This window comes from Pseudorasbora parva, chromosome 23, assembly GCF_024679245.1.
Source record: "Pseudorasbora parva isolate DD20220531a chromosome 23, ASM2467924v1, whole genome shotgun sequence".
In the NCBI taxonomy this organism is placed as follows: Eukaryota; Metazoa; Chordata; class Actinopteri; order Cypriniformes; family Gobionidae; genus Pseudorasbora; species Pseudorasbora parva.
Window position 1 is genome coordinate 33455219 of NC_090194.1, and position 25619 is coordinate 33480837.

The 25619-nt window shown below is 39.6% G+C and overlaps 2 protein-coding genes across 2 annotated transcripts in view; both read left to right on the forward strand.

The window, feature by feature from the left end:
- The window catches only part of apc (APC regulator of WNT signaling pathway), a 43406-nt gene extending 25673 nt beyond the window's left edge, over positions 1-17733 (forward strand). Inside the window, exons 4-17 of the mRNA XM_067433550.1 lie at positions 1206-1290; positions 2536-2725; positions 3567-3675; positions 3750-3863; positions 3984-4067; positions 5741-5824; positions 7889-7987; positions 8092-8470; positions 9128-9223; positions 9314-9453; positions 9547-9624; positions 9844-9960; positions 10051-10265; positions 10358-17733. Coding sequence (XP_067289651.1) covers positions 1206-1290; positions 2536-2725; positions 3567-3675; positions 3750-3863; positions 3984-4067; positions 5741-5824; positions 7889-7987; positions 8092-8470; positions 9128-9223; positions 9314-9453; positions 9547-9624; positions 9844-9960; positions 10051-10265; positions 10358-16721 — 8154 coding nt within the window. The 3' untranslated portion in view covers positions 16722-17733. The remainder of the gene's footprint in view (positions 1-1205; positions 1291-2535; positions 2726-3566; positions 3676-3749; positions 3864-3983; positions 4068-5740; positions 5825-7888; positions 7988-8091; positions 8471-9127; positions 9224-9313; positions 9454-9546; positions 9625-9843; positions 9961-10050; positions 10266-10357) is intronic.
- Positions 17734-19058: 1325 nt separating this feature from the next.
- On the forward strand, positions 19059-20763 carry c3ar1 (C3a anaphylatoxin chemotactic receptor). The gene is made up of 2 exons (XM_067433425.1): positions 19059-19269; positions 19414-20763. The coding sequence occupies exon 2, from the start codon at positions 19453-19455 to the stop codon at positions 20479-20481; it is 1029 nt and encodes a 342-aa protein (XP_067289526.1). The 5' UTR covers positions 19059-19269; positions 19414-19452; the 3' UTR covers positions 20482-20763.
- The last annotated feature ends 4856 nt before the right edge of the window (positions 20764-25619 follow it).

Consider the following 25619-nt stretch of genomic DNA (forward strand, 5'->3'; position numbering starts at 1 on the left):
ATGACCTCCCCTATAATGAAGCTGTTGTTTCCTGAGACGGCTCAGTGTGACGTCATTCTCCCTTGGGTGAAAGCACCCGAGTGACTCTTCTTAGACACGGAATAACCCCGTGTTGTTATTTTCTACTGGATAAGGGAAGATGAACGGCATACTCATGTGTGACCTTTCCCTTCCGGACACCTCCAGCCTTCTCCACGCGTCTCCAGTGGGCTGTGGATATGGTGACCCCGGGCTGTTTGGGAAGGGTGGTCCTGTGAGCTGAATGGGGAAGCATCTGTGCTCTTCATGAGGCTTTGGGTCTCCGGGATGGGATGAAGGGGGAGGTAGCCGCTTCCTGTAAGGCAGTCGCATTGTTTTGGCTTTTTCGGCTTCCAAACACGCTGGAGAACTTGAAGTAATGAAGCGAGTGGTGCAAAAGTCTCATGTTTGATGTGGTTTGGAGCCGTATTGGCATCATCAAGGGTTGGAGTTATGTTGGCCGTAACCGTGAAGGGACATTGACCAAAACCTCAGTGTATGTGCAGCGGTAAGTTCTGCAAATATCCTGAATGTTTTTCTTATACTTCACTGATATTGTGTAAACAGACGTGACGTTAAAATGATGTGCTGTTGAGCAGTAAATTCTAGTGGTTGATCATTAATATAACTGCTGTGTTTGTGCTCCAAACATAATTGATTAATCAATTTATTCATCTTACAACATGCTAGCATCATAGTGATTTGTTTTGCCAGTCATGTAACCAACATGCTCTGCCACACTGGACTTGTAGTACGGCAAAATACGGTGGTTTGTGTAAAGCCCTGGCCTACTGACGTTTGGTTGAGCAGTGAACGCTAGCTGATCTTGAACACTGACATCAAAAACCTTTAGTAGAAATCAGGGCCTTTCAGGCTTTATCACGGCAGATCACGCATGAACACGGCACTAAAGAAGCAGCAGGTGCATCTTTAGAGCTTCAAAGCTGTTTATGTCTCTGACACGCGCGTCTTCAAAGCACTTCAAAGCTCTTTGATGGAAGTTTTCTTCTCTTTATCAGCTCCGTTTTACCCACAGGCTGAAGAAGTCTTCTTACATGTGGTGGGAGCTGGAAATATATTTTTTATTCTTCTTCTTTTTTTTCTGCTACCTTCCGTGCATCATGTTGTGTTATCTGAAGATGGCTTCTAACACTACCACACACAGATATTGTCTGTTTCTCTTTCAGGAGGTTTTGAAGCAGCTACAAGGAACTATTGTAGAGGACCCTAAAGACTCGCAAGGGCAGATTGAATTTTTCGAAAGATTTAAAGGTGAGGACATGTGAAAAATGCATATTTTAACATCATAAACGTGCTCTGTTCCATGAATTTGTGAACTGTCTACCTAGATTGCATTTTCAGACATCACTGGTAAATATGGTAAACATGTTAACTTAAAGATAGCACCATAACTGCCCAGTTGATTAAACACAGTACATTAAGACAATTAAGATTTCTGAAATGTTATGCTTAAATAACTTGTTAGCATGCATTCATTGACATATATTTCCAGAAATCCACTCTGAACATTGGATAAAGCCAAAGTTTCAAAATTCTTCTTTGATTTTGTTTACAGATTAGAGATTTAAAGGATTTTAAAGAGGGGATTTTGGAAATCTCTTTATATCTTTGTCAACAGTCAGAAAAATACATTTAGGAATACATTTTTTTATAAAACAAGCAAATAACACATGACCCAACCCCTGTGTAAACTGTATGTAAGTGCTGATTTGTGGCTCAGGAGAAAAAAAACAATGGCCTTTTTTATTAAAGATATCCATTTCAATTGAAATCTACATATGCAAATAGATAAAGTGTAATAAAATAAACACTTGTGTTTTCTTTCCACTCGTCTGAAAGAAGACGTGATAGAAACAAAGTAGCCCAAGTGCATGAAAAAGCAATGGTTTTGCCTGTCATAGGCGACGACATAGGTGCGTTTCTGAAGCAAACTTCCAAATAATAACACATTTTGGTTGGAATTATTGATTGGAACTATCTACCCAATTATTGTATTTGCTGTATATTTATTTATGCTTATTAGCTTAGCAACTAGGTAATGTCAAACCCTATTCAGAATCAAATGCTATTTGTGTGGTTGCTGTATATATATTGCCCGTTTCCAAAATGGTTACTTGTGGCGTTTCATTTCAGTTTGAATGTTGCCTGTGTAGAAGTAGAAACAAGAGTTTACAACTACAAGAGTCTTTTGTGAAGATAAAGATGTAAAAACTTCCTTTAAACTACCATGTTTCCAGAATATACTTTTTTTATCATCTGAAACCTGCTGTGACCTCTATTCCAAAGCAACCTATATAATGCAATGTATGTCAAGCATGCAAAATATTGCACACTATATGCACACATTTGTATTTGTGCCGAATGAGAAGTTTAATTGTATATTGCATTTCCCACACTGCAGTATGCGGCCTTCAAAATGAAATACATCTACTGTTAGGTGTGACTTTTTCTGGAAAATACAGTACATGTGACATCATCTCCCATTCTGTCCTGCAGAAATGAGTCTTGACCCCAGTAGTTTCCCTGGCGTGAAGTTGAGGTCCAAGACCTCTCTTCAGGGCTCCGGTTCGGCTCACTCCACTGATAGCAGTCCCAGTCCCAGTCCCATGAGCTCCTTCCCCAGGAGAGGGGTGACTGGCGGGGGACGAGACAGTGCCGGTTACCTGGAGGAGCTGGAAAAGGAACGGTGAGCGCTCGCGTAAAGAGATTGTTCTGTGCATTAGATGGAGTGCTCATATGGCCAGTTCGATCCTTATCTAAGAATGTTAACTAAAGGTTTCTTCTAAAGCTCTTCTAGGGTTTTTCTACTCGATGAGATGTACATGGTAAAACGTGGTAATGATGGTACATTCCAGATAGCCAGCTTTGATTTCAAGCGAATATCAGAAGTTTATAATATCACAAAGCATTTTCAATTCATCAAAGAATCCTGAAAAAGAAAATGTATCATGCACAACTTTTTTCAACATTGATATAATAGATTGATATAATGTTTGTTGAGCAGAAAAGTCAGCTTTGATCACAGAAAAAAAATTACTTTTTAAAATATGATCAAATGGAAAACTGTCATTTTGAAATGTACTGTATTTTTAGTTAAACAATTGCAGCTTTAGTGAGCAGCAGAGACTTCTTTAGCAAATATTTAACTTTTTTATTTTATTTAAATAAATATTTTTTATATTTAAAAATAAATAAAAAATATTTTTTTAATATTTAAAATAAATATTTTTTTAATAAAAATGTATTTTTTATTTAAATACATTTTATTTAAAATAAAAACATTTTATTTTATTTTAATAAATATTTATTTAAATAATTTATTTTATTTAAATAAATAATAAATAGTAATTTCAATACTTGAAATGTCAAGTAAATTGCCAATCAGTTTCTCTATAGAGGAAATAAGTTGCATTTTGACTTCTGGAACCTTGCTGTCATTACGTTTCTATCTATAACAATTTGAATTTAGTGAGTCTTAAAATTCACAGCAAATTTCATTGTTTTCATGAGTGACTTCTTTCTCTTAGGTCTTTGTTGATGGCAGAACTTGAGAAGGAAGAAAAGGAAAAAGACTGGTATTATGCCCAGTTACAAAACCTCACCAAAAGGATTGACAGTCTGCCACTGACTGAGAATGTAAGTAAAACATATCATTTTTTTTTTTTACTTTATATGATCTCTGTAGCTTCACACTTCTCCTGCTGTTGTAGTTTTCTCTCCAGACCGATATGACTCGCAGGCAACTGGAATACGAGGCCCGGCAGATTAGAGCCGCCATGGAGGAGCAACTGGGCACGTGTCAGGACATGGAGAAACGGGCACAGGTGGGCTGAAATGCAGAAACTGAAAGACTTATGAATTGTTCATGAAACTGAAAACGGGCTGCTAAATTCAGTCTGTAAAATCACCAGTTTGGTAATGAAGTTTCCATCATTTGTCTTCAGGGCCGTGTCGCACGGATACAGCAGATAGAGAAAGACATGCTGAGGATTCGGACACGTTTGCAGGCCCAGTCGGCCGACCCAGAGGTACTGGATTTGTGCTTGGAGGGAGCAATTCAACATTACACTTGAGGATTAGTAGTAATTAGTGAAGCTCAGTGTTATGATGTCTATTTATGTCCACATCAAATCTTGTTTAACCTTTTAAAGCCTGACAAATCACATTTAAAAAAAAATCACTTCACAAAATAAAAAATTTAAAAGTGTGTTTTATGTTGATTATCATATTTGATGATACATCATGTTTTTATGGGTTTGATATAGCGAGAATATGGAGCTCATACACACCTTCGTTTTATTCTTTGTCATTTATTTTTTATAATAATTTAATTATTTAGTGCAGATGATATTTATTTGACCTAAAGTCAGATTCAATTCTGATAGCTTGTAATGTAAATCAATGATATCTTCATAACTGTGTAACAGACTACTTTCATAAAACACATTAATATCGTAGCAGTTTGATGATCAAATCTCTGTAGTTTTAACATATTATGCAATGCTATCCAGTGATTATCGAGACATGAAACAAATAAATATTCCACAAAGGCTTGATAGATAATATTTGACTCACATTTCAACATGAATTTTTTTTTTTTTTTTAAGTATGGATAATCAAGTAAATCAAAGTTGCTTCTGTCTAATAAGTGTCCATCTTTATAGTGTCCATCAATAAGTGTTATCCTTGTTTACTAAAAAAGTCAGTAGATTTCACAGCAAAGTCATGTGATCCACGAGCTGAAGGTGGATGTTTTTGCAGATTATTTACAACACGTTTTCAATAAAGTTGATCATTTAGAAGCCTTCAAAATATTAAATAAGATACAGTAGGCTTTATAGGGTTAACCATATTTTGTTGCAATAGAAATCTGTGGTCAGATCACACGCAATCATTTGTTCCTCTTCACACATTTAATTCATTTTCATTAAAAAGGCTGGGTTTTCCATGTCAGAATCAGTGTTTTCTGTTCCAATCTGTAATGTTCTGCTTTTTGAGCTTGTTCTGTAGCGAACGGAAATGGTCCACTGAAAATGCATCTGTGCATAAACGGCGACTAAAGCCATGAAAGTTTAATTGAATTTGCATGCTCTACTAATGTATCGTGCTCTGTGTGGCTGAGCGTTAAAAACAGTCATGTCACCTAGGTTTAGGATGCTGCACAGCGATTCACATTTAGGACTTGCATTTACATCAATGCATTCAGCAGATGCTAAGCATCTTGCATTGCATTCAAGATATATATTTATAATTTCATGCTTTCCGTAGGAATCAAGCCCATTACCTCACCATTGCTAACGCTCTTCTTGTGATTTGTATAGTAAAATAGTGCACAAGCAGAAGTTTTTGTATGCATGCTCACAGTTTGCACGTGATTTCCCCTTTAAGTGGATAAATCCTATTGGACACTTTTGCTTTTCCTCCCCCTCTGTTGTTGCTATTCCTTCAGCTGAATGAGAAGGCAATGTAGGTCAGAAAGTGCCTGGTGCTCTTGCAGCTGCTGTCCTGTAGCCTCAGACCACTCAGCCTCACTCTGTATCTCCATACGCTGATTTCACAGAGCTGATTACACAGGTTATCTGTCGCCTGTAGTCAGCGAGCCTCTTTCCACCTGCCTTGGCTGATGTCTTGTCCTTGCTCTCTAGGTGTCATTTACTCATTTTAAAATGCTGTTTCCTCATATTGCTCTTTGAATCATCAGGTCAAGCATGACCCTGTGACCCAGAACGAAGGGGCTCATGCAGCAGGAGATGCTGGCGGTGGTGGTAGTGCAGTGTGCTCACAGGTAAGTGCTGTATCTATTTGCAATAGTCTCCCACTAAATTAGACTCATTTTGTTGATGGTCTCATGAACAGAAGTGTTCTCCGGTGGCCCTTTTTCAGCCAGTGGGTGCCAAGGATTTCAGGACCTTTTTAAAAAGCCCTTTCAGTCTATGCCAAGAGCTTCAGTGTGCTTTGAATAATAATGATTTTTGAATGCAGATGCTAATGGTTTGATTGTTCATCATAGAGACCTAGTTAGACTTTGAAATTCTAAGCAGAAACAGGAGGGTTTTTTGTACTTCATACTGTTTCACTTGCATTAAGCTTGCATGGTATTTTTCAGACAGATGGTGTGAGCGGTATGTCACTGGATTAGGTGCAGGGATCGAGTTTAATACTAGAGCCATACATTGTTTACTAAGCACAGAGATTTGCCTGGATTTTGTGTTTGCAAATAAAATGTTATTCTTTTTTTAATCTGTTTGTATGTATTTATGTATTTATGATCAAAATGTGTTTTCATTATAATACAAATTCAGTGATACAATAAAACACAATGCTTTCCCTTATCTTAACATATTTTTTTTGCTCAGAATATTGTATCAAAGAAATATATTATAAAAACTAATTCATAAATATGATTGTACTTTTATAAATGTAATAAATATAATTATCAATATAATTGACATATTTATATTTCAATTTATACATTTTATGTATATTTCAATTTATAAACTTAAATTTAAATGTCAATTTAATTTTAAATATTCACATATGTCTATGCATAATCTCTACATTAAAAGACTTTGTGGACATGCTGAAGATAGGTCTGATGTAAACAATAGCCCCTTTCTCACAGTAATCCCAGTAACCCCCTTAAAATTAACAGAATAAATAAACAAATTTGCTGCACAATCAATGGTGCTCTGGCTTTTTTACTGTTAAGACATCAGCACCAAAATACCGGTAAATTGTGATGCCAGTCATCGGAAATGATCTTTAAATGCTGTGCGGTAGTCTTCATTCACCCACGTAAGAAGTGCTTTCTATCATTTTTATATCTGTTCATTTGAACAAAATTTGTGACATCTGGGTACAGGTGTAGGGGGATGATTTCCCAGAACGCAGTTTTGTTTTATCATAAAAACATAAGATGCCCTTAAAGGTGCACTATGTAGTATTTTTGCAGTAAAATATCCCAAAACCACTAGGCCAGAGTTATATATTTTGTTCAGTTGATTACTTACAATATCCCAAATGTTTCCAACTATTTGTAAATTGAAAATTGCTATTTTAACCAAGGACCGGGACGTGTCAGCATAGCGTCTGAGGGAGTTGCCCGTCAATCGTGTCATATCTGCGTTTCCCTCTGTGTTATTCTGCAGAATCGCTTTTCTCTTAGCAGTGTGAACATGTCACAGCAGCGCCGAGCGAACGCACAGAGTAACGTCACCTAGTCCTATTTTCCACCGGCTGTGGGGTGAAGACCACATGTCCCAAGATGCTGCGCTCAAATTTGGCGTCATCAAACTACACCTTTGTTTAGAATAGGCGCCCTCCAATGGACGGAAAGTTGCACCTTTAATAGTATCTACTGCACATTCGCAGTGCTGATGAATGGAAAAGAAGAGTGACACGCTGAAAAAGCTGAAATGCTGAGACACAACGCAATCGTCAAAGATGTCTGTCTAGCTGGTGCATATTTACATAGAAAAACTACTAAAAAGCAGCGGAGCTCACTGTAAGCAGTGCGGAGTAATCGTCACGGTGTTCGGACCTTGTTTGCAAATCTTCATTCTTTGTTCACACACAGCATCATGACGGGAGTTTACTGGTAATCTTACAACTTCTCATGAATTAAATTTACCGGTATTTTTGTAAAGGTCCTGTTCACACATGGTTTCTTAACAGTAATTTGCTGGTAATTTACCTGTAAAGACTGTATGTTTGAAAGGGGCTAATGACATTTTGTAGGGTGTGTAATATCTACAATTGATAAATATATGTAAACTTTTGGAAAGGTGTTTGGGTTTGCTGAAGACCTGCAAGTTGTTTCAATCTGCCTTGGATTTATTTTACCTGACAGGGCTCAAGTTCTCGCGTCGACCATGACACCTCCAGTGAGATGAGCAGTGCGGGAAGTTACTCCGTTCCACGCCGACTGACTAGCCATCTAGGCACTAAGGTTAACTAATGCTAGATTTTCAATGTTTCATTCTCAATGCAATTTTTTTTAAAATGAAATTTAAAAACAACAGCTTGGAGTGAATGAAGTTTGCATATGCTTAGGTGGAAATGGTGTACTCTCTGCTGTCCATGCTGGGGACCCATGATAAAGATGACATGTCTCGCACCCTTCTGGCCATGTCGAGCTCTCAGGACAGCTGCATTGCCATGCGCCAATCCGGGTGCCTGCCGCTGCTCATCCAGCTTCTCCATGGCAACGACAAGGACTCTGTGTTGCTCGGAAATTCTCGCGGCAGCAAAGAGGCCCGGGCGAGGGCCAGCGCCGCCCTGCATAACATTATCCATTCACAGCCCGATGACAAGCGCGGCCGGCGGGAGATCCGCGTGCTCCACCTACTGGAACAGATCCGAGCTTACTGCGAGACCTGCTGGGAGTGGCAAGAAAGCCATGAGCGCGGCGTGGACCAGGACAAGAACCCAAGTAAGACTTAAAATATCCTGTGCTGATATTCAAGGTGTCAGGAATAGCACAGATATGTGACATGCCGTCCTCGTGATATCATTTTTAGTTACAGTACTGTGTGGATTAATAGAAGGGTTTTCTCATCCTTGTGTTGGTTTCAAAATCTACAAAACAAATAATTAACAATTTCTAACTCTTATTTCAGTTTAGTGATTTTGTTTCAGTTAGCTGCCAAGGCAATATTAAGTGCTAGGTTTTAATGTATATATATTTTCTCATAATTATACTTCATTTTCCCCACACTTAATTTCAACGAGAACCAGATTGAATAGTTTCAGTTTTAGTCTTAATTTTAGTTAACAATACAACCCTGTTATGTATATTAAATTGAATTGCATTGATTATGATGCATCTGCATTACCCATTAAAAAAACAAAAAATATTTCAACCACTGTAATATGTGCCTATATTTCCTAAGTATATTGCAGTAGTAAATGCCAGGCTTCTTGGTTCATTCCCATATACTAAAGACACTTGATTAATTTATAAATGTGATTCATATTAAATGCTCTGATGGGAAGGAGTTGAATGGATGACTCTTCTAAGTGGGTTGACACATATTTAATACATGTGGAGCTGTACAACCTCATTAATGTACTTTTGCCTCCGTTGCAGTGCCTTCACCAGTCGAGCATCAGATATGCCCAGCGGTTTGTGTTCTCATGAAACTTTCATTTGATGAAGAGCACAGGCACGCAATGAATGAGCTTGGTAGGTTTTCCAAACGTGACATAAATTAAACTTGGCCACCCAGTTTTTTCTTTGGTATACACTGACTATTTCAATATATTGTTTATGCAGGTGGACTTCAGGCAATCGGGGAGCTCCTGCAGGTAGACTGTGAGATTTACGGTCTTACCAATGATCACTACAGTGTTACACTAAGACGATATGCTGGCATGGCTCTAACTAATTTAACCTTTGGAGATGTAGCTAATAAGGTGCGTTATTTCTCTCATCATTGTCTTTGAGAGTGGACTGTCCATATATTGTTTTTTGTTCAATTAATTGTTACTTTCTTGTTTTGTCTTCAGGCTACACTTTGCTCAATGAAAGGTTGTATGAGGGCCATGGTAGCTCAGCTAAAGTCAGAGAGTGAGGACCTACAGCAGGTATAACTCTTTGGAAATACATGTCATATTTTGTATGTGTTGCATTGCATATTTACATTATTTCAAAAATTAAGCCCAAAAATATCCTGGTCATTTTATAATGCATGTCACCAAGAAGAGAGACAATAATGCAAAACATTTTGAACTGCTTTGGGTAATTAAGTGTGCTCCGGATGGCAATGTTTCTAATTTGTATTAAGAGACTTTGTACTGCTTTAGGTAATTGCCAGTGTTTTGAGGAACCTTTCATGGCGAGCTGATGTGAACAGTAAGAAGATTTTGCGAGAGGTCGGCAGTGTTAGGGCCCTGATGGAGTGTGCCTTAGAGGTTCAGAAGGTGAGGTTTCTCTAAAGCTCTCTGATAAATTCTGTAATTGGAATGCAGACGAGCCATTTAATCATTAAGGACATTGTTTTGTTCCTACAGGAATCAACATTAAAAAGTGTCCTGAGTGCCCTTTGGAACTTATCAGCACATTGCACTGAAAACAAAGCTGATATCTGTAACGTTCCTGGAGCTTTGGCATTTTTAGTGAGCACTCTAACATACAGAAGCCAAACCAATACACTTGCCATCATAGAAAGTGGTGGTGGCATCCTGAGAAATGTGTCAAGCCTCATCGCCACAAATGAGGAGCACAGGTAAAGTATGCTTTAAAAAAGCTGCATAGGCTCACAGAAGTTAAATTTGTTCAAATGGGAACAAACCATTTCCTCTTTTTTGTTTATTTCAGGCAAATATTAAGGGAAAACAGCTGTCTTCAGACTCTTCTTCAGCACCTTAAATCGCACAGTCTGACAATAGTGAGCAATGCCTGTGGAACACTGTGGAACCTCTCGGCTCGGAATGCAAAAGATCAGGAGGCATTATGGGACATGGGTGCAGTTAGCATGCTGAAGAACCTCATTCACTCCAAGCACAAGATGATAGCTATGGGAAGTGCAGCTGCTTTGAGAAACCTTATGGCAAATCGCCCTGCCAAGTATAAGGATGCGAACATAATGTCCCCTGGATCCAGTCTGCCATCCCTGCATGTAAGAAAACAGAAAGCACTAATTGAAGAGCTAGATGCACAGCAACTATCTGAAACCTTTGATAACATTGACAACTTGAGCCCGAAAGCCTCCCATAGGGTCAAACCAAGACATAAGCATAATGTCTATGGCGATTTTGATGGTGTCTGTCGATCAGATGGCTATAACCCCAATGGAGTCGGTGTTCGCTCACCTTATATGAACACCCCTGTGCTCTCAAGCCCATCCTCTCGAGACAACAGAGGAAATGCAGAAAGTGTACGAGCCGAAAGGGACAGAAGTCTAGATCGAGAGCGAAGGGGATACCATCCAGATCCTGAGGCTTCCAAGAGAATGATTCCCACGAATGCAGCTCAAATTTCGGTGGGTATGGAGGAAGTACAGAGCATGCACTTAAGTATGGATGATAGAACCGCAGGATCCACACCAGACCCTCACGTCGTGCAAGAAGACATGATCCGGCGACAAACTCCTATTCATGGTCACCAAAACATGTACAACTACAGCAAAACTGACCCATCAGGCAGACGGTGTCCACTGCCCAAACTGGAGTCCACAGCTTCTAATGACAGTCTAAATAGTGTCAACAGCACCGATGGCTATGGAAAGAGAGGTCAAATGAAGCCCTCAGTTGATTCCTATTCAGAAGATGATGAAGGCAAATGCTGTGTCTACAGAAAATATCCCGCAGACCTTGCCCATAAGATACACAATGCAAATCACATGGAAGATGACAATGGAGATCTTGACACACCTATTAACTACAGTTTAAAATATTCTGATGAGCAGCTAAACTCTGGTCGACAAAGCCCAAGCCAGAATGAAAGGTGGGCAAGGCCTAAGCTCCTTGATGATGAAATGAAACGGCCAGATCAGAAACAATCGAGATCACAAAGCCCAGGATACCCCATGTACACTGAAGGCAACAGTGAAGGAGAAGATAAACTAAAAAAGTACCAGCCCAGGTTTGTTCAACAGGACCTGACTGGATTTAGATCAAGGGGTTCAACCGAGCAAATTAACAGTGGGTCAAGTCATGGACTTAATAAAAAAATCTCTCAAACCATCTGCACGGTTGATGATTATGCTGACGACAAACCCACAAACTACAGCGAGCGCTATTCAGAGGAAGAACAGCTTGATGAGCAAACTCCTAACTACAGCATGAAATACAATGAGGATCATCATGTAGAACAGCCTATTGATTACAGTTTGAAGTACTCTGATGCCTCTTCCAAGAAGGCCATGTTTGGTCAATCAAAGACATCTTCTACCCAAAGTTCTGTCAAAGACCATTTAAGCCAAGATAGTTCCTCCTCTGTGGCATCTTTAAAGAATCAGGGTAGGCAAAAGCAACTCCACCCTTTCTCTGCTCAAAGCAGATCAGGACCCACGAGAGCAGTTCAGAAGAACCCAACATGCAAGGCTCCCACAATAAATCAAGAAACAATACAGACGTATTGTGTGGAGGACACACCCATTTGTTTCTCACGTGGTAGCTCTTTATCGTCATTGTCTTCAGAGGAAGACGAAATGGAGAGCTGCAAACGTAATGTCAACTCGGCCAACAACTACCCAACTCTACCTATATCAGAAAAAGAATCCTCTAGTAACATTGCACCTGACCAACGCACAGCTGAGAGCCAATCATCAGTCCATTATGCTCGCATCAAGCCTCCACGAAATCACTTGGGACATGGAGATGGTTCCAGGCATCACAAAACAGTGGAATTTTCATCCGGTGCTAAATCGCCATCCAAAAGTGGTGCCCAGACACCTAAAAGTCCCCCTGAACATTATGTGCAAGAGACTCCACTTATGTTCAGCAGATGCACATCTGTCAGCTCCCTTGACAGTTTTGAGAGTCATTCCATTGCTAGTTCTGTACAGAGTGAGCCATGCAGTGGGATGGTCAGTGGGATTATCAGTCCGAGTGATCTGCCTGATAGCCCTGGACAGACAATGCCTCCAAGTCGCAGCAAGACACCACCACCTCCACCACCCCGATCCACATCAGTAAAACAAAAAGTAACTGTGCCACCCCACTCAGAAAAACGTGATTCGGTTCCAAGACATGCGGTTGTAAGTGCTGCTGTACAGAAAGTTCAGGTTTTACCAGATAATGATACTCTTTTACATTTTGCAACAGAAAGCACCCCAGATGGTTTCTCTTGTGCTTCGAGCCTTAGTGCACTAAGTTTAGATGAACCCTTTATTCAGAAAGATGTTGAGCTGAAGATAATGCCCCCTGTTCATGAGGATGACCAAAGTAATGAGGTAGAGCTTGAGAAAGAAGACATCCAAGAGCCTAAAGTTCAAGAGAAACCACCATTAACATCTGATGCCGGAAAAGACATCTTGGATGACTCAGATGATGATGATGATATAGAGATTCTAGAGGCTTGTATTAACTCCGCAATGCCAACAAAATCATCAAGAAAACCGAAAAAACAATCACCCTCAAACACCTCAAGAATACCACCACCTGTGGCTCGCAAACCAAGTCAGCTCCCAGTTTATAAATTGTTGCCACCACAAAACCGAGGGCAACAGCAGAAACATGTAGCCCTAACACACGGTGAGGACATGCCCCGGGTATACTGTGTTGAGGGAACACCCATTAACTTTTCCACAGCAACATCTCTCAGTGACCTCACAATTGATTCACCCCCAAATGAGTTGGCTGGTATTGAAAGTTCAGCTTCCCATGCAGAAGTATCTGGTCAAAGACGAGACACTCTGCCAGAGGGAAAAAGTGCAGAAGCTAAAGATACAGGTTTATCACCTTCCATGCAGTCTGCTTTGGCTGAGAACGAAGGGGACGATATTCTTGCCGAGTGTATCAATTCAGCAATGCCCAAAGGCAAAATTCACAAGCCATTTAGAGTGCAGAAGATGCCTGATCAGGCTCAGCATCCATCCACCGCCACTGGCAGTCTAGTTCAACAGGACCTGGAAAAGAAAAAGCCGACTTCACCTGTAAAGCCTATGCCACAAAGCAATGAGTACAGAGCAAGGATGCTCAAACGGCCAGAGGCTCCTAATAGCTTGCCAGAAGCAGCATCATATCCAGATAAAAACAAAGAAACCAAAAAGCAAGAGCCCAAAATAGTCACAAGAGAGTTTGCTGATAAGCCTGCTAATCCTGAGGAAAGAACACGTCCTGGGTTTGCCTTTGATTCTCCGCATCATTACACACCAATTGAGGGCACACCTTATTGCTTCTCTCGCAATGATTCGTTGAGTTCACTTGACTTTGAGGATGATGATCTTGACTTGTCTAAAGAAAAAGCTGAACTACGAAAAGATAAAGAGCAAAGAAAATTTCCCTCTTTGAAGTGCAGTGTAGAACAGCCAGTAAACACCAACAGGGTATCCGCATTTCAGACGGCTCCAACAAAACCCATTCAAAAACCAGTAAGTTTCCCACAAGCACCCAAAGAAAATACAGTTGCAGTGTGCGATGAGAAGCAAAAGTTTTCCATTGAAGACACACCTGTATGTTTTTCAAGAAACTCATCACTTAGCTCATTAAGTGACATTGACCAAGAAAACAACAACAAAGACTGCTCACACAAAGATGATGCAACTCAGATAGAAGTGCCTAGGCCACAAGCCTCTGGTTATGCGCCAAAGGCCTTTCACGTGGAGGACACCCCTGTGTGCTTTTCTAGAAATAGCTCCCTTAGCTCTCTCAGTATTGATTCTGAAGATGACCTTCTCCAAGAATGCATCAGCTCTGCAATGCCAAAGAAAAAGAAACAACCGACAAGAAGTAAGGCTGAGGAACAAGGGGGTAAGGAAGAAAAGAGCATATTGGCAGATGGCATTTTAGCAGAAGAACCAGATCTTATATTAGATCTCACAGACACACATAGCCCTATTTCAGAGCAAGCCTTATCACCAGACTCTGAATCATTTGATTGGAAAGCCATTCAAGAGGGTGCCAATTCAATAGTTAGTAGTCTACATCAGGCTGCAGCTAGTCTCTCCAGACAAGGTTCTTCTGATTCAGACTCTATTCTCTCTCTCAAATCAGGCATCTCCATTGGATCACCTTTCCACCTACCTTTAAATCAAGATGACAATAAGCCTGCTACAAATAAAGGGCCAAGAATACTAAAACCTGGTGAGAAAAGCACTTTAGAGGCCAAAAAGAAAGAGGATGACTCCGTTAAGAGTCTGAAAGGTGGAAAGAAAGTGTATAAAAGTCTAATAACAGGAAAGCCCCGACCCAGCCTAGAAAGTGTGTCCTCTCAGCACAGACAAGCTCAAGCTCCAGTGATCTCTAGAGGCAGGACAATGATTCATGTTCCTGGTGTGAGGAGCAGCTCTCCTAGCACCAGTCCTGTACCCAAAAAACCTCCGCCGCGTGGCCAAATGTCAAAACCACCATCCCAGGCACCAGGTCCTGGAAACTCTCCAAGAACCATGAAAGTCCCAGCAAATTCTGAGCCTAGTCCTGCCAGGGACCCACCATCTTCTCAAGGAGGGTCAAGTAAAGCTTCCTCTCGATCTGGGTCTAGAGACTCTACTCCTTCTAGACCAGTTCAGCAATCTCTAACAAGGCCCATGCAGTCTCCTGGTCGTGCCTCAGTTTCACCTGGTAGGAATGGTTTGAGCCCATCTAACAAATTATCTCAACTTCCTCGCACTGCTTCCCCCGGTGCTGCTTCAACAAAATCTTCGGGATCCGGACGCATGTCTTACACTTCTCCAGGGAGGCAACTGGGCCTGCAAACACCAACAAAGCAGAGTGGTTTACAGCGAAGTGCAAGTGGAATTCCAAGAAGTGAATCTGCCTCAAAATGTCTAAACCAGTGTGGAAACACAGGCCCTTCAAAGAAGGCAGAGTTGTCCCGAATGTCATCCACAAAGTCAAGTGGGAGTGAGTCTGACCGGTCCGAGAAGCCTGGACTTGTTCGACAGTCAACATTTATCAAAGAAGCCCCTAGTCCAACACTAAAAAGGAAACTAGAGGAGTCTGCATCTTTCGAGTCCTTGTCCCCTTCATCTCCAAGCCAGTCACAGACTCCAGTATCTAGTCCATCCTTACCAGATATGTCACTTACTCTACCTTACCAAGAAAGCGGTTGGAGAAAGTCCCCTCATGGTCAGAACTCTTCAGAGAATGGTGATAGCAAGTCACTCCGAAGGCATGACATCTCCCGATCTCATTCAGAAAGCCCTTCCAGGCTCCCAATCAACAGGACGGGGACATGGAAAAGGGAGCACAGCAAACATTCATCGTCTCTACCAAGAGTAGGCACTTGGAAAAGAACGGGCAGCAGCTCTTCCATTCTCTCTGCTTCATCTGAGTCAAGTGAAAAGGGGAGAAGCGAAGATGAGCGGCAACCTGCTAATCCACCTCAAAAATCAGGTAAAGAGGGGGGCCTGGAACGCAAAGGAACATGGAGGAAAATGAAAGAGAGTGAATCCTCATATGCATCTTCTATGACTTTAGACTTACCAGATTCAACTGGTGATGCTGCTCATTCAATGGGTGCTGCTATGTCCAAGACAGAAGATGTTTGGGTGAGAATTGAAGACTGTCCCATAAACAATCCAAGGTCTAGTAAATCACCCACTGCAAACACACCTCCTGTTATTGACAGTCAGTCAAGCAAAGGGCTTCCTTGTGACAGGGACTTAAGTGAATCACACTCAAAACAGCCACTAGCAAGTGAGAATGCAGCTGTGACCCACCTGGGTTCAGAAACAAATCTGAATTTACTCAGGAGCAGCGAGTCTCTTGATAAAAAAGTCACCGACATCAAGCCTGCACCAAGTAATCCAAACATTTGCACAGAGGTCCATGAATTCCCAGTTGCTGAACGCACACCATTTAGCTCAACTAACTCTAGCAAACACAGCTCCCCTAGTGGTGCCGTGGCTGCTAGGGTAAGTCCTTTTAATTACACACCAAGCCCCAGAAAGAGTAGTGCTGACAGCGCAACTCCTAGACCATCTCAGATCCCAACACCTATTACAAGCAATGCAAAAAAAAGAGACACTAAAGGAGACACAACTGAAAGCGGGTCTTACATTGTTACCTCTGTGTAAGTTTGGACATACTCATAGACCTTTATTTTGACAAACATAAAACACTTATTACAGACTCTGGCCTTGATAATAATTGGCTTTGTGTTTTTGGGGAGACAAATGGCCACTTTCTTAGAACTTGTTGTTGCACCCTGTGTTAAACAACCTAGTCTTGCTGGTTGATTGCTGTTTAAGCTAAAGTTGGTTTCAAATCCAAAGAAACAGCAGTAGGGAGACATCTGAGGGCAAAAATGTTTGACAATTTGTACTGTACAGATTTGATTATGTATATATTTAATTTAACCGCACATCAGGATCCTGTATTTAGCTTGAACTGACAAGAATTATGTTTGATGGTGGAATATTTGGGATGCTGTTAAACTTCTGGTGGAATTCAATACTATTGCATTTGAGTTTTAAAAAAAACAAACCAACTGTAAACCTGTATTAATTCGAATATTAAACTCATTCTTACTGTTGGATATTGTATGTTACATAATGGATTTTCTCCTTGCATGAACCGATTCAGTGGTATAGTATTTCCTATAAAGATAAACATTTCTGTGGACATATGACCTGTACTGATAGCTGTAGTGTAACATTTTACACTTTTGTGTGTGCGCTTTTGACAGCAGGAAATAACCCTCAAAACTGTTGAATGATGATGTTGACGGTTGACATAGATTATATTAAAAAGACATAGTTTCATTGCTCTGCTGTTTGTGTATAGTTGTTGCCAGGCGAGGCGGGTGTCTTTTCAATGAAAGACTGAAGTAATGTTTGAAAATTAAATTATTCCTGTAGGTTTTGGTGTTGGTACCTTTTTAAAAGCTCATTTGCTTTCCCTTTTATTTAGTAATTAAGCACATAATTAGGTTCAACTGTTTTGCCAAAACCACGGTGTAAATAATCACATTTTATTTGAGTTTGTAATTTTTATTTTTCTCATGCAATAAAGTGGGCAAATCAATGTTTACAAATATTTCCAATAAAAAATATTAAATCTACACAATAAAATGTATCATTTTTGTGACTATGGCTTGATTGTTTATTCCAGACTTTGTATGTTTTAATGATTTATTAATCTGGGGAGGAAATGCACACCGTTGAACGAACTTAATTAAATTAAGGAAAACTTTAATGCTTTTCCAACAAAATCTAATGGGTTTAGAAATTATTTGTTGTAATCTTGTTGTATAAACTTAATTTATCTCGTCAAAACTAGTATAAAAATCATGTCATTCCATCTAGATAAAGTAGGATAAAGAGGGGTAGGACTGGTGACCATATTTAATCGGAACTGTCACATTAATTTAGTTTCTTTATTTCTTTAAAAACTATTTGTCAACTGCTTGGTCACTAGCTAATTGTAACATGTAAGTAATAATCAAGTAAAGCATTTCTTATCAGTGGCATTAGTACAGTTACAGCTCATTGAGAACAGAACAGCCTAACCACAAGCTCTATACTTCACGATAAAGGTAACCTCAAAAGATCGACAACTTTTAAATGTCAAATATAACATCAAACATTAACAGGTTTTTCCCTTTACTAAAAAACATTAAACTGCACTTAATTTCAACATTTACTATCCCTATGCAAAGCATGCTGGGAACTAGAAATACACTGCCCAGTTCAGTCAGCACAAAATAAATGATGTAAATGTAGTCCCAACATAAATGGCTTAAAATTGTACACATTTTAGTTAATTTAATGTAATAAAATTGAGTAAAATGGCAATTAAGTAAAGAACTAAAGATTTGTGTTGTTTCAGCTTATTTAATTTAAGCAAACAGCTAGAATAGTTTTTTTGAGTGCAATCTACGTTTTACCCAGTTTAAATGAGTAATCTCAATTGTCTAATACTTTTTGGGTGCTCTGTTATTTAGTTTTTCAAGGGAAAAGAAAAAATACTTTATCTATTCTGTATTTACAGAACTCTAAACTCATGGGTCATTTAAAGTAAACCAACTCATCTTTTGGCAAGGCAAACAAATATCTAAATTCCTTTCTGATTCGCATGTAGTCAGCTCTTAGGAATGCAATAATCACCAACAGTCACGCTGACTATAACAAACATCAATTTGTAAATGGTTTCCGGATTATGATGCTGTTGCCATATATAGTATGAGTTTAATTAGATTGTCTCGTGACTAGTTTAGAAACTTGCTGTTCGTTTCGGGGGTTTCGGCTGGTCACAGACTTTTCTACATATTACAGCAAATAATGACTGGCAATGTTACAAGTTGTTGATATCCACAACGTCTCTGCTTCTCTTATCATGGTTTTGTTTTACCACTCTTTAAAAGAGTAAACCCAGAATATGAGAGATTATATTAGCGTCAAAGGTTAGTTTGTGCTGCAAGGTCAACATTCTACATAGAATAATGACTCTGAAATTGTCTGTTTAATAAGTATTCATGCAATTACCACAACAGTTCTTCTGTATGTTCAGTTCTATGTCAGTTCTTTCATCTAATGATTAGGACTTCCTCCCATTTCCTGTGGTTCCGCCTTGAAGTGGTGAAAGGGGTGAAGTATCGCTAGCAAGAGCAGCGCAGCTGGTGAAGTGAGTACAGTTTTTTTTATGGCAGTATGTAATATGCATAAAATATTAAATAAATGTTTAGTCAAAGTAAAATTTCTTATGTTCCTCATGTGTGGGATAAAAGCATCTGTTAAATGTTTGACAGATAATATGTGATATTTGTAGGATAAACGGAGCACTTTGGACAGCATCAACTCCAGCAAAATGAACCAGACATCTGAGGACGATTACAACTACTCAAGTGGATATGATTGTCTGTGGTGTGCAAATGAGAGCGAGGTGAGCCCAGTGGAGGTGAGCAATTCTATGAGGGTGATTTCTCTGTTCATCTACAGCCTGACGTTTCTCCTCGGAGTTCCCGGAAACATCTTTGTTGTGTACATTGCTGGAATGAAGATGAAGAGGACAGTCAATACAATATGGTTTCTCAATCTAGCGACTGCCGACCTCTTTTGCTGCCTCTCCATTCCGTTCAACATGGCGGAGATCCTCCTCGACCATCACTGGCCGTATGGGTCCGTCATGTGTAAGATTCTCCCCTCTGTTATAGTTATTAACATGTTTGCCAGTGTTTTCACCTTGAACTTGATTAGTCTAGATAGGTTCACCCAGGTGATCACACCGGTTTGGGCTCAGAATAACCGCAGCTTGTTTGTTGCGCGGCTGTCCTGTGTAGTGTCATGGGTTCTGGCTCTGGTGCTCAGCTTGCCCTTTATGATATTAAGACAGGCTTACACCGATGAAGATTTTAACATCACACTCTGCACGTTTCATTCTGATGAGGACGTTACAACATCTGGAATGCTCAGATCATCTAGAATCATCAGAATTGTGTTTGGCTTTTTGATACCGCTCGTATGCATCACGTCATGCTATGGAATCATCGCACGCAAGCTAGGCAGGAGTCAGTTTCAGTCTGGCCGAGCGTTTCGCATCATGTTGGCTGTCGTTGTGGCGTTTTTTCTGTGCTGGCTGCCGTATCACGTGGTGGACTTGATAGTAATGTATGGAGGGGAATCGAGTATGGAGGGGGCAGTGGCAGTGGATCCATTGGTCATCTCTTTGGCGTTTATCAACAGCTGCCTAAACCCCGTTCTGTATGTTTTCATGGGGCAGGATTTTAAGAACAAAGTTAAACTTTCTCTGAGACACATTTTTGAAAAGGCTTTCGCTGAGGAGGGAACACAAATATCCCGATCCACCCAGTCGCAACAAATGCACTCAATGTTGTGAACAGATTTTTCTCTGCACTTTCAAACGAGACTCTTTTCAATTGCTTTGATATTTTGTATCTAATGCAAGGCCATACAGACATTTTTGAGTGCAACTTACGTATGTCCAAATACTTTTTGGTTTCTTTGATGAGATTGTTTTATTATTCCCAGAAAAATTTTCTCGACCAAATTCTATTGTGAACTATCTTGACAAAAACAAAAAAAAATCTTTATTTTGCTTTAAATATTAAAGGGTTAGTTCTCCCAAAAATGTGTTTTTTTTTCATTAATTACTCACCCTCATGTCGTTGGACACCCGTAAGACCTTCGTTCATCTTCGGAACACAAATGAAGATATTTTTGTTGAAAGCTGATGGCTGAGAAAGGCTTCAGAAAGGCCTCCATTGACATTCAGTACATTCCCACTGACCCACTCACAAGACCCATAAAGGCACTAAAGACGTCGCTACAAAGTCCATCTCACTACAGTGGCTGTACAATAATTTTACAATGTGACAAAAATTGTTATTGTGCGCACTAAAATCAAAATAACGACTTTATCCACTAAGTTATTGTTATTGTTATTGTTAACTCGACGCATGCGCGAGAATATGACGCAGCTCCGCCGTTCAGATACGTGACCTGGAAGAGGAGCAGCGCCGCTATCGCCTGAGTTCACGTCCGAGACCTAAACGGAAGACAATAACTTGGCGGATAAAGTCGTTATTTTGATTTTTTTTGCGCACAAAAACTATTCTCGTTGCTTCGTAAAATTATTGTACAGCCACTGTAGTGAGATGGACTTTGTAGCGACGTCTTTAGTGCCTTTATGGGTCTTGTGAGTGGGAATGTACTGAATGCCAATGGAGGCCTTTCTGAAGCCTTTCTCAGCCATCAGCTTTCAACAAAAATATCTTCATTTGTGTTCTGAAGATGAACAAACGTGTTACGGGAGTCCAACGACATTAGGGTAAGTGATTAATGAAATCATTTTCATTTTTGGGTGAACTAACCCTTTAAACTTAAGATAGCCTATGCAAAAGGCCTAGCTTATTCTAGCTCTTTTGAGTAGGAAGTGTCCACTCATTTTTTTCTGGTCAGGAAGTTGTGAAACTCTTACAGTGCATCTAAAACATCTGCATTGAAACATATGATAGAGAATGAATATTGTTTTTGTTATTCTTAGCAATGCTCTGTTTTTGTTGTGTTCTTTGTATCGTTAGTTATATGAATGAATTGGGTTTTTGTTGAACAGATTCATGACACTGCACTTTCTAATATGCATTCTTATATTCTGAAATGTTATTATAGTGCATCTTATGTGTGATTTGAGGAAGTTAACGGTTTATACACTGACTGCATGTGGTCTACAGATGCACACTTGTCTTAATTAAAGATATACATGAATATTCTGTCATATGGAACATTCTAGTGTCTGTATATGCAGTACAAACTACTACTACTAATGCTATACCATTGACGTAACATCAGTCAAGATTTTAATATTTTACTGTTTATCATATTGTTTTCAATCATTTTGTAGTTTTGCTAATATTGTTATGCCACATATCACAGTTTGCATTATCATCAAGATGTTATAGCTAAAACTAAGTATACAGTTTTATGTTTTAAGATAGAATTAATGTTTTATGATCATTAAACCTTCATATCAGTGTTATATTTGGGCTGTAACATTTGTCAATGTTGTAATTCTTTGGCCATATCTAATGAGGTTAAACTGTAGGCCATCCTTGTCTTGGTCAAATGTTTTCCTAGCCTTTCTAGTTTAATGTCTCTCGATTTACTCTGCACTCTTTTTTTCTTCACACACAGCCGAATAAAACTATTTTCAACCCAAATCAATTTTTAATGCCATTTAATATATATATATATATTTTATAAATAGCTTTGTATTGGGGTCCAGGTCATCTGGTTGTAATTTACATTGTGAAAATGACAGAGTGATTGGACGTTGTTCTAATTTGCACAAATAATAGGCTTTTTACTTGAATGCCTGCTGAAAAGGCAGTCCTTTGTGTGGGCCAACCAGGACAGCGAAATGCTAAGGAACAGCTTCACATTGTCAAAGTTTGTTGACAATGCAAGGACCACTCACATTTCACATTCTCATTTGTGAGGTCAGGCACTGATGTTGGACGAGAAGGCTTGGCTCATTCATCCCAAAGGTGTTCTGTTGGGTTGAGGTCAGGACTCTGTGCAGGCCAGTCAAGTTCCTCCACACCAAACTCACTCATCCATGTCTTTATGGACTTTTTTTTTTTGCACTGATTTGCAGTCATGTTAGAACATCCCCAAGCTGTTCCCACAAAGTTGGGAGCATGAAATTGTCCAAAATGTCTTGGTATGCTGAAACATTAAGAGTTCCTTTCACTGGAAATATGGGGCAAAGCCCAACCCCTGAAAAACAAGCCCACACCATAATTCTCTCTCCACCAAACTTTACACTTGGCAGTCAGGCAAGTACTGTGTCTCCTGGCAACCGCCAAACCCATCTCCACTGCTCTAGAGTCCGGTGGTGGCGTGCTTTACACCACTTCATCCCACTCTTTCCATTGCACATGCCTTGGATGCAGCTTCTTGCCCATGGAAACCAATTCAATGAAGCTCACAATGCACTGTTCTTGAGCTAATCTGAAGACCCCATGAAGTTTGGAGGTCTGTAGCTATGGATTTCAGAAAAAAGGGGTTTTAACATGTTTAAGTATGGCACAACTGTAAGCGTGTTTTCTGCTCAGCAGAAAATCAAGTAAACTTGATGTTACACTTTATATGGACCAGAAAAGTTGGCACAAAAAGGAGAAGTATGAAGAGGCAACAGGGCCAACACCTGGTCACCAGGACAAAACACACACGGGTCCAAGTTTCGATCAAACAAACGCATCATCTTTTGTTTCTTCAACAAATTTTCCTTTTGACCAGCTAAGTATAAACAACTTCTAAAGCCATTTATGTATTGTATCAAACTCTGAGGTGGATCTGGCCGCATGTAGAACCTCCTGAAGAACAGCCAGTGGTACACACATTTTATGACCATAGACCAACTCATTGGAACTAAAATCTAGACTGTCCTGATCCACCTCATAAGCCGCTAACAATAACCAGGGCAACTCCTTATTCAAGTTACAGTGTGTTTTAATTTCAGACAATAAGGCTGTAGCAAACACTTGAAGGTTTGGTCAGGATAGGCACTAGAGTGGTTTTGCCTCACATCACGCTGCTGCAAGACTTTCTGAAAGATATAAGATACAATCTGATCTCTGGTCACTTTGAACCACCCTAGGAATCCCAAACACAGAAATAAACTGTCAAATGTTTAACAATAGAACGTGTAGTGATTGAACGAAGAGGGTAGGCCGTGGGATATTCCGATTACTGTAAGATAGGCATTCCCTGATTTAGAACTGTCCCACACAATCTACTTAAGTCTTTCGACTACACTGCAAAAATAAGCGATCACGTTTAGGATACGTGTTTTGCTGACTATTTCTCAGAAGAAGAACCCTGCCTCGGTAAAATTTCCTATTTAAACATGTTCCTCTTTTTAATGCATTAGGGTGTCAGTGTAAAAGGCAAGTTTATTCATATTGTGAATTCTTAACAACATTAAGATTATAGGTTTTTCAGTGTTTTTATTTTTATGAACTCCTATAGGGAAAATATCAGCTCCTGCAACTGATCAGTGGTCAACATTTGTAATAAATTCTTCATCTTTAATCATCATTTTTCTCTCTTTTAACAGTCTTCCTGCAGTGTACTAAAAGCAGGCTACTAATTTAAGTAAACTATATATTAAGAAAAATAATCCAAAACTACACCGTGGCGACTTGATTGTCATTGCTGTTTTATACTATGACAAATGTGTCTAATAGCCTAACGTAAAACAACTTTGACACGTTGCTGTGACACTCTTAAACACTGCTAAGAGTAAAGCGTTTCTGCAGAATGAAACCGGAAACTGAGAGTACATAGATATGACACATTTGACAGGCGACGTGCCTCCAGCTCTTTGGTTAAAATAGCAATTTTCTCACAATTTACAAATAGTTGGAAACATTTGGGATGTTGTAAGAACTCAACTGAACAAAATATATAACACCGGCCTAGTGGTTTTTGGATATTTTACTTCAAAAATACTAGATAGTGCACCTTTAATATAACACATACTGCTGTGCCATCCACCACCAGAGGTCAGTATCTCTTACCTGCTGAAAAATGGACTTTCATGTGCATCACCTGTGCTCAGTCTGAGGCTGAGACTACATCGCCTGCTGTGACAGTTAGGCCTACATAAGGTGCGTCTCAATCAGCTTCCTACGTCGCGAATCACTTTATGGTTTACAACAGGGCTGCTCAATCCTGTAACTTGGCATTACAACGTTCTCAATATTTTATTCATGAACAAAAGCATAACTTTTTTTAATATCATGTAAAATACATTATGACAAATACTTTGCTTGTTTCATATACCTGCAACATTTCAGCCATACATTAATTGTTAAAGGAACACTCCACTTTTTTTGGAAATAGGCTCATTTTCCAAGTCCCTTAGAGTTAAGGGTTAACGGTTGAATCCATTCAGCCGATCTCTGTATCTGGCAGTAGCACTTTGAGCATAGCTTAGCATACATCATAGAATCGGATTAGACCATTAACATCGCACTCAAAAGACTTTTACTATATTTTCAAAACTTACTACATTTAAAACTTGACTCTTCTGTAGTTGCATCGTGTACTAAGACCAACGGAAAATGAAAAACACAATTTTTTTTAAGCCGATATAGCTAGGTACTATTTTCTGCGTAATATCACTGCACTGCTGCACCCATTGCATGGCAGCAAAGTTCCCTGATTATTACACCGGAATGAGAGAAGTCCGTTGCTCTTAGTACACGATGTAACTACAGAATAGTAATGTTATGTTTGAAAATATTATCTTTGAAAAAATAAAGTCTTAGTCATTTTTGAGAACGATGCTAATGGTCTAATCTGATTCAATGATGTATGCTAAGCTACGCTAAAAGTGCTACCGCCAGATACAGAGATCGGCTGAATGGATTCAAAAACGGTAAAACTCAACAGTTTAACTCTAAGGGACTTGGAAAATGAGCCTATTTTTTTTTTTAAAAGTGGAGTGTT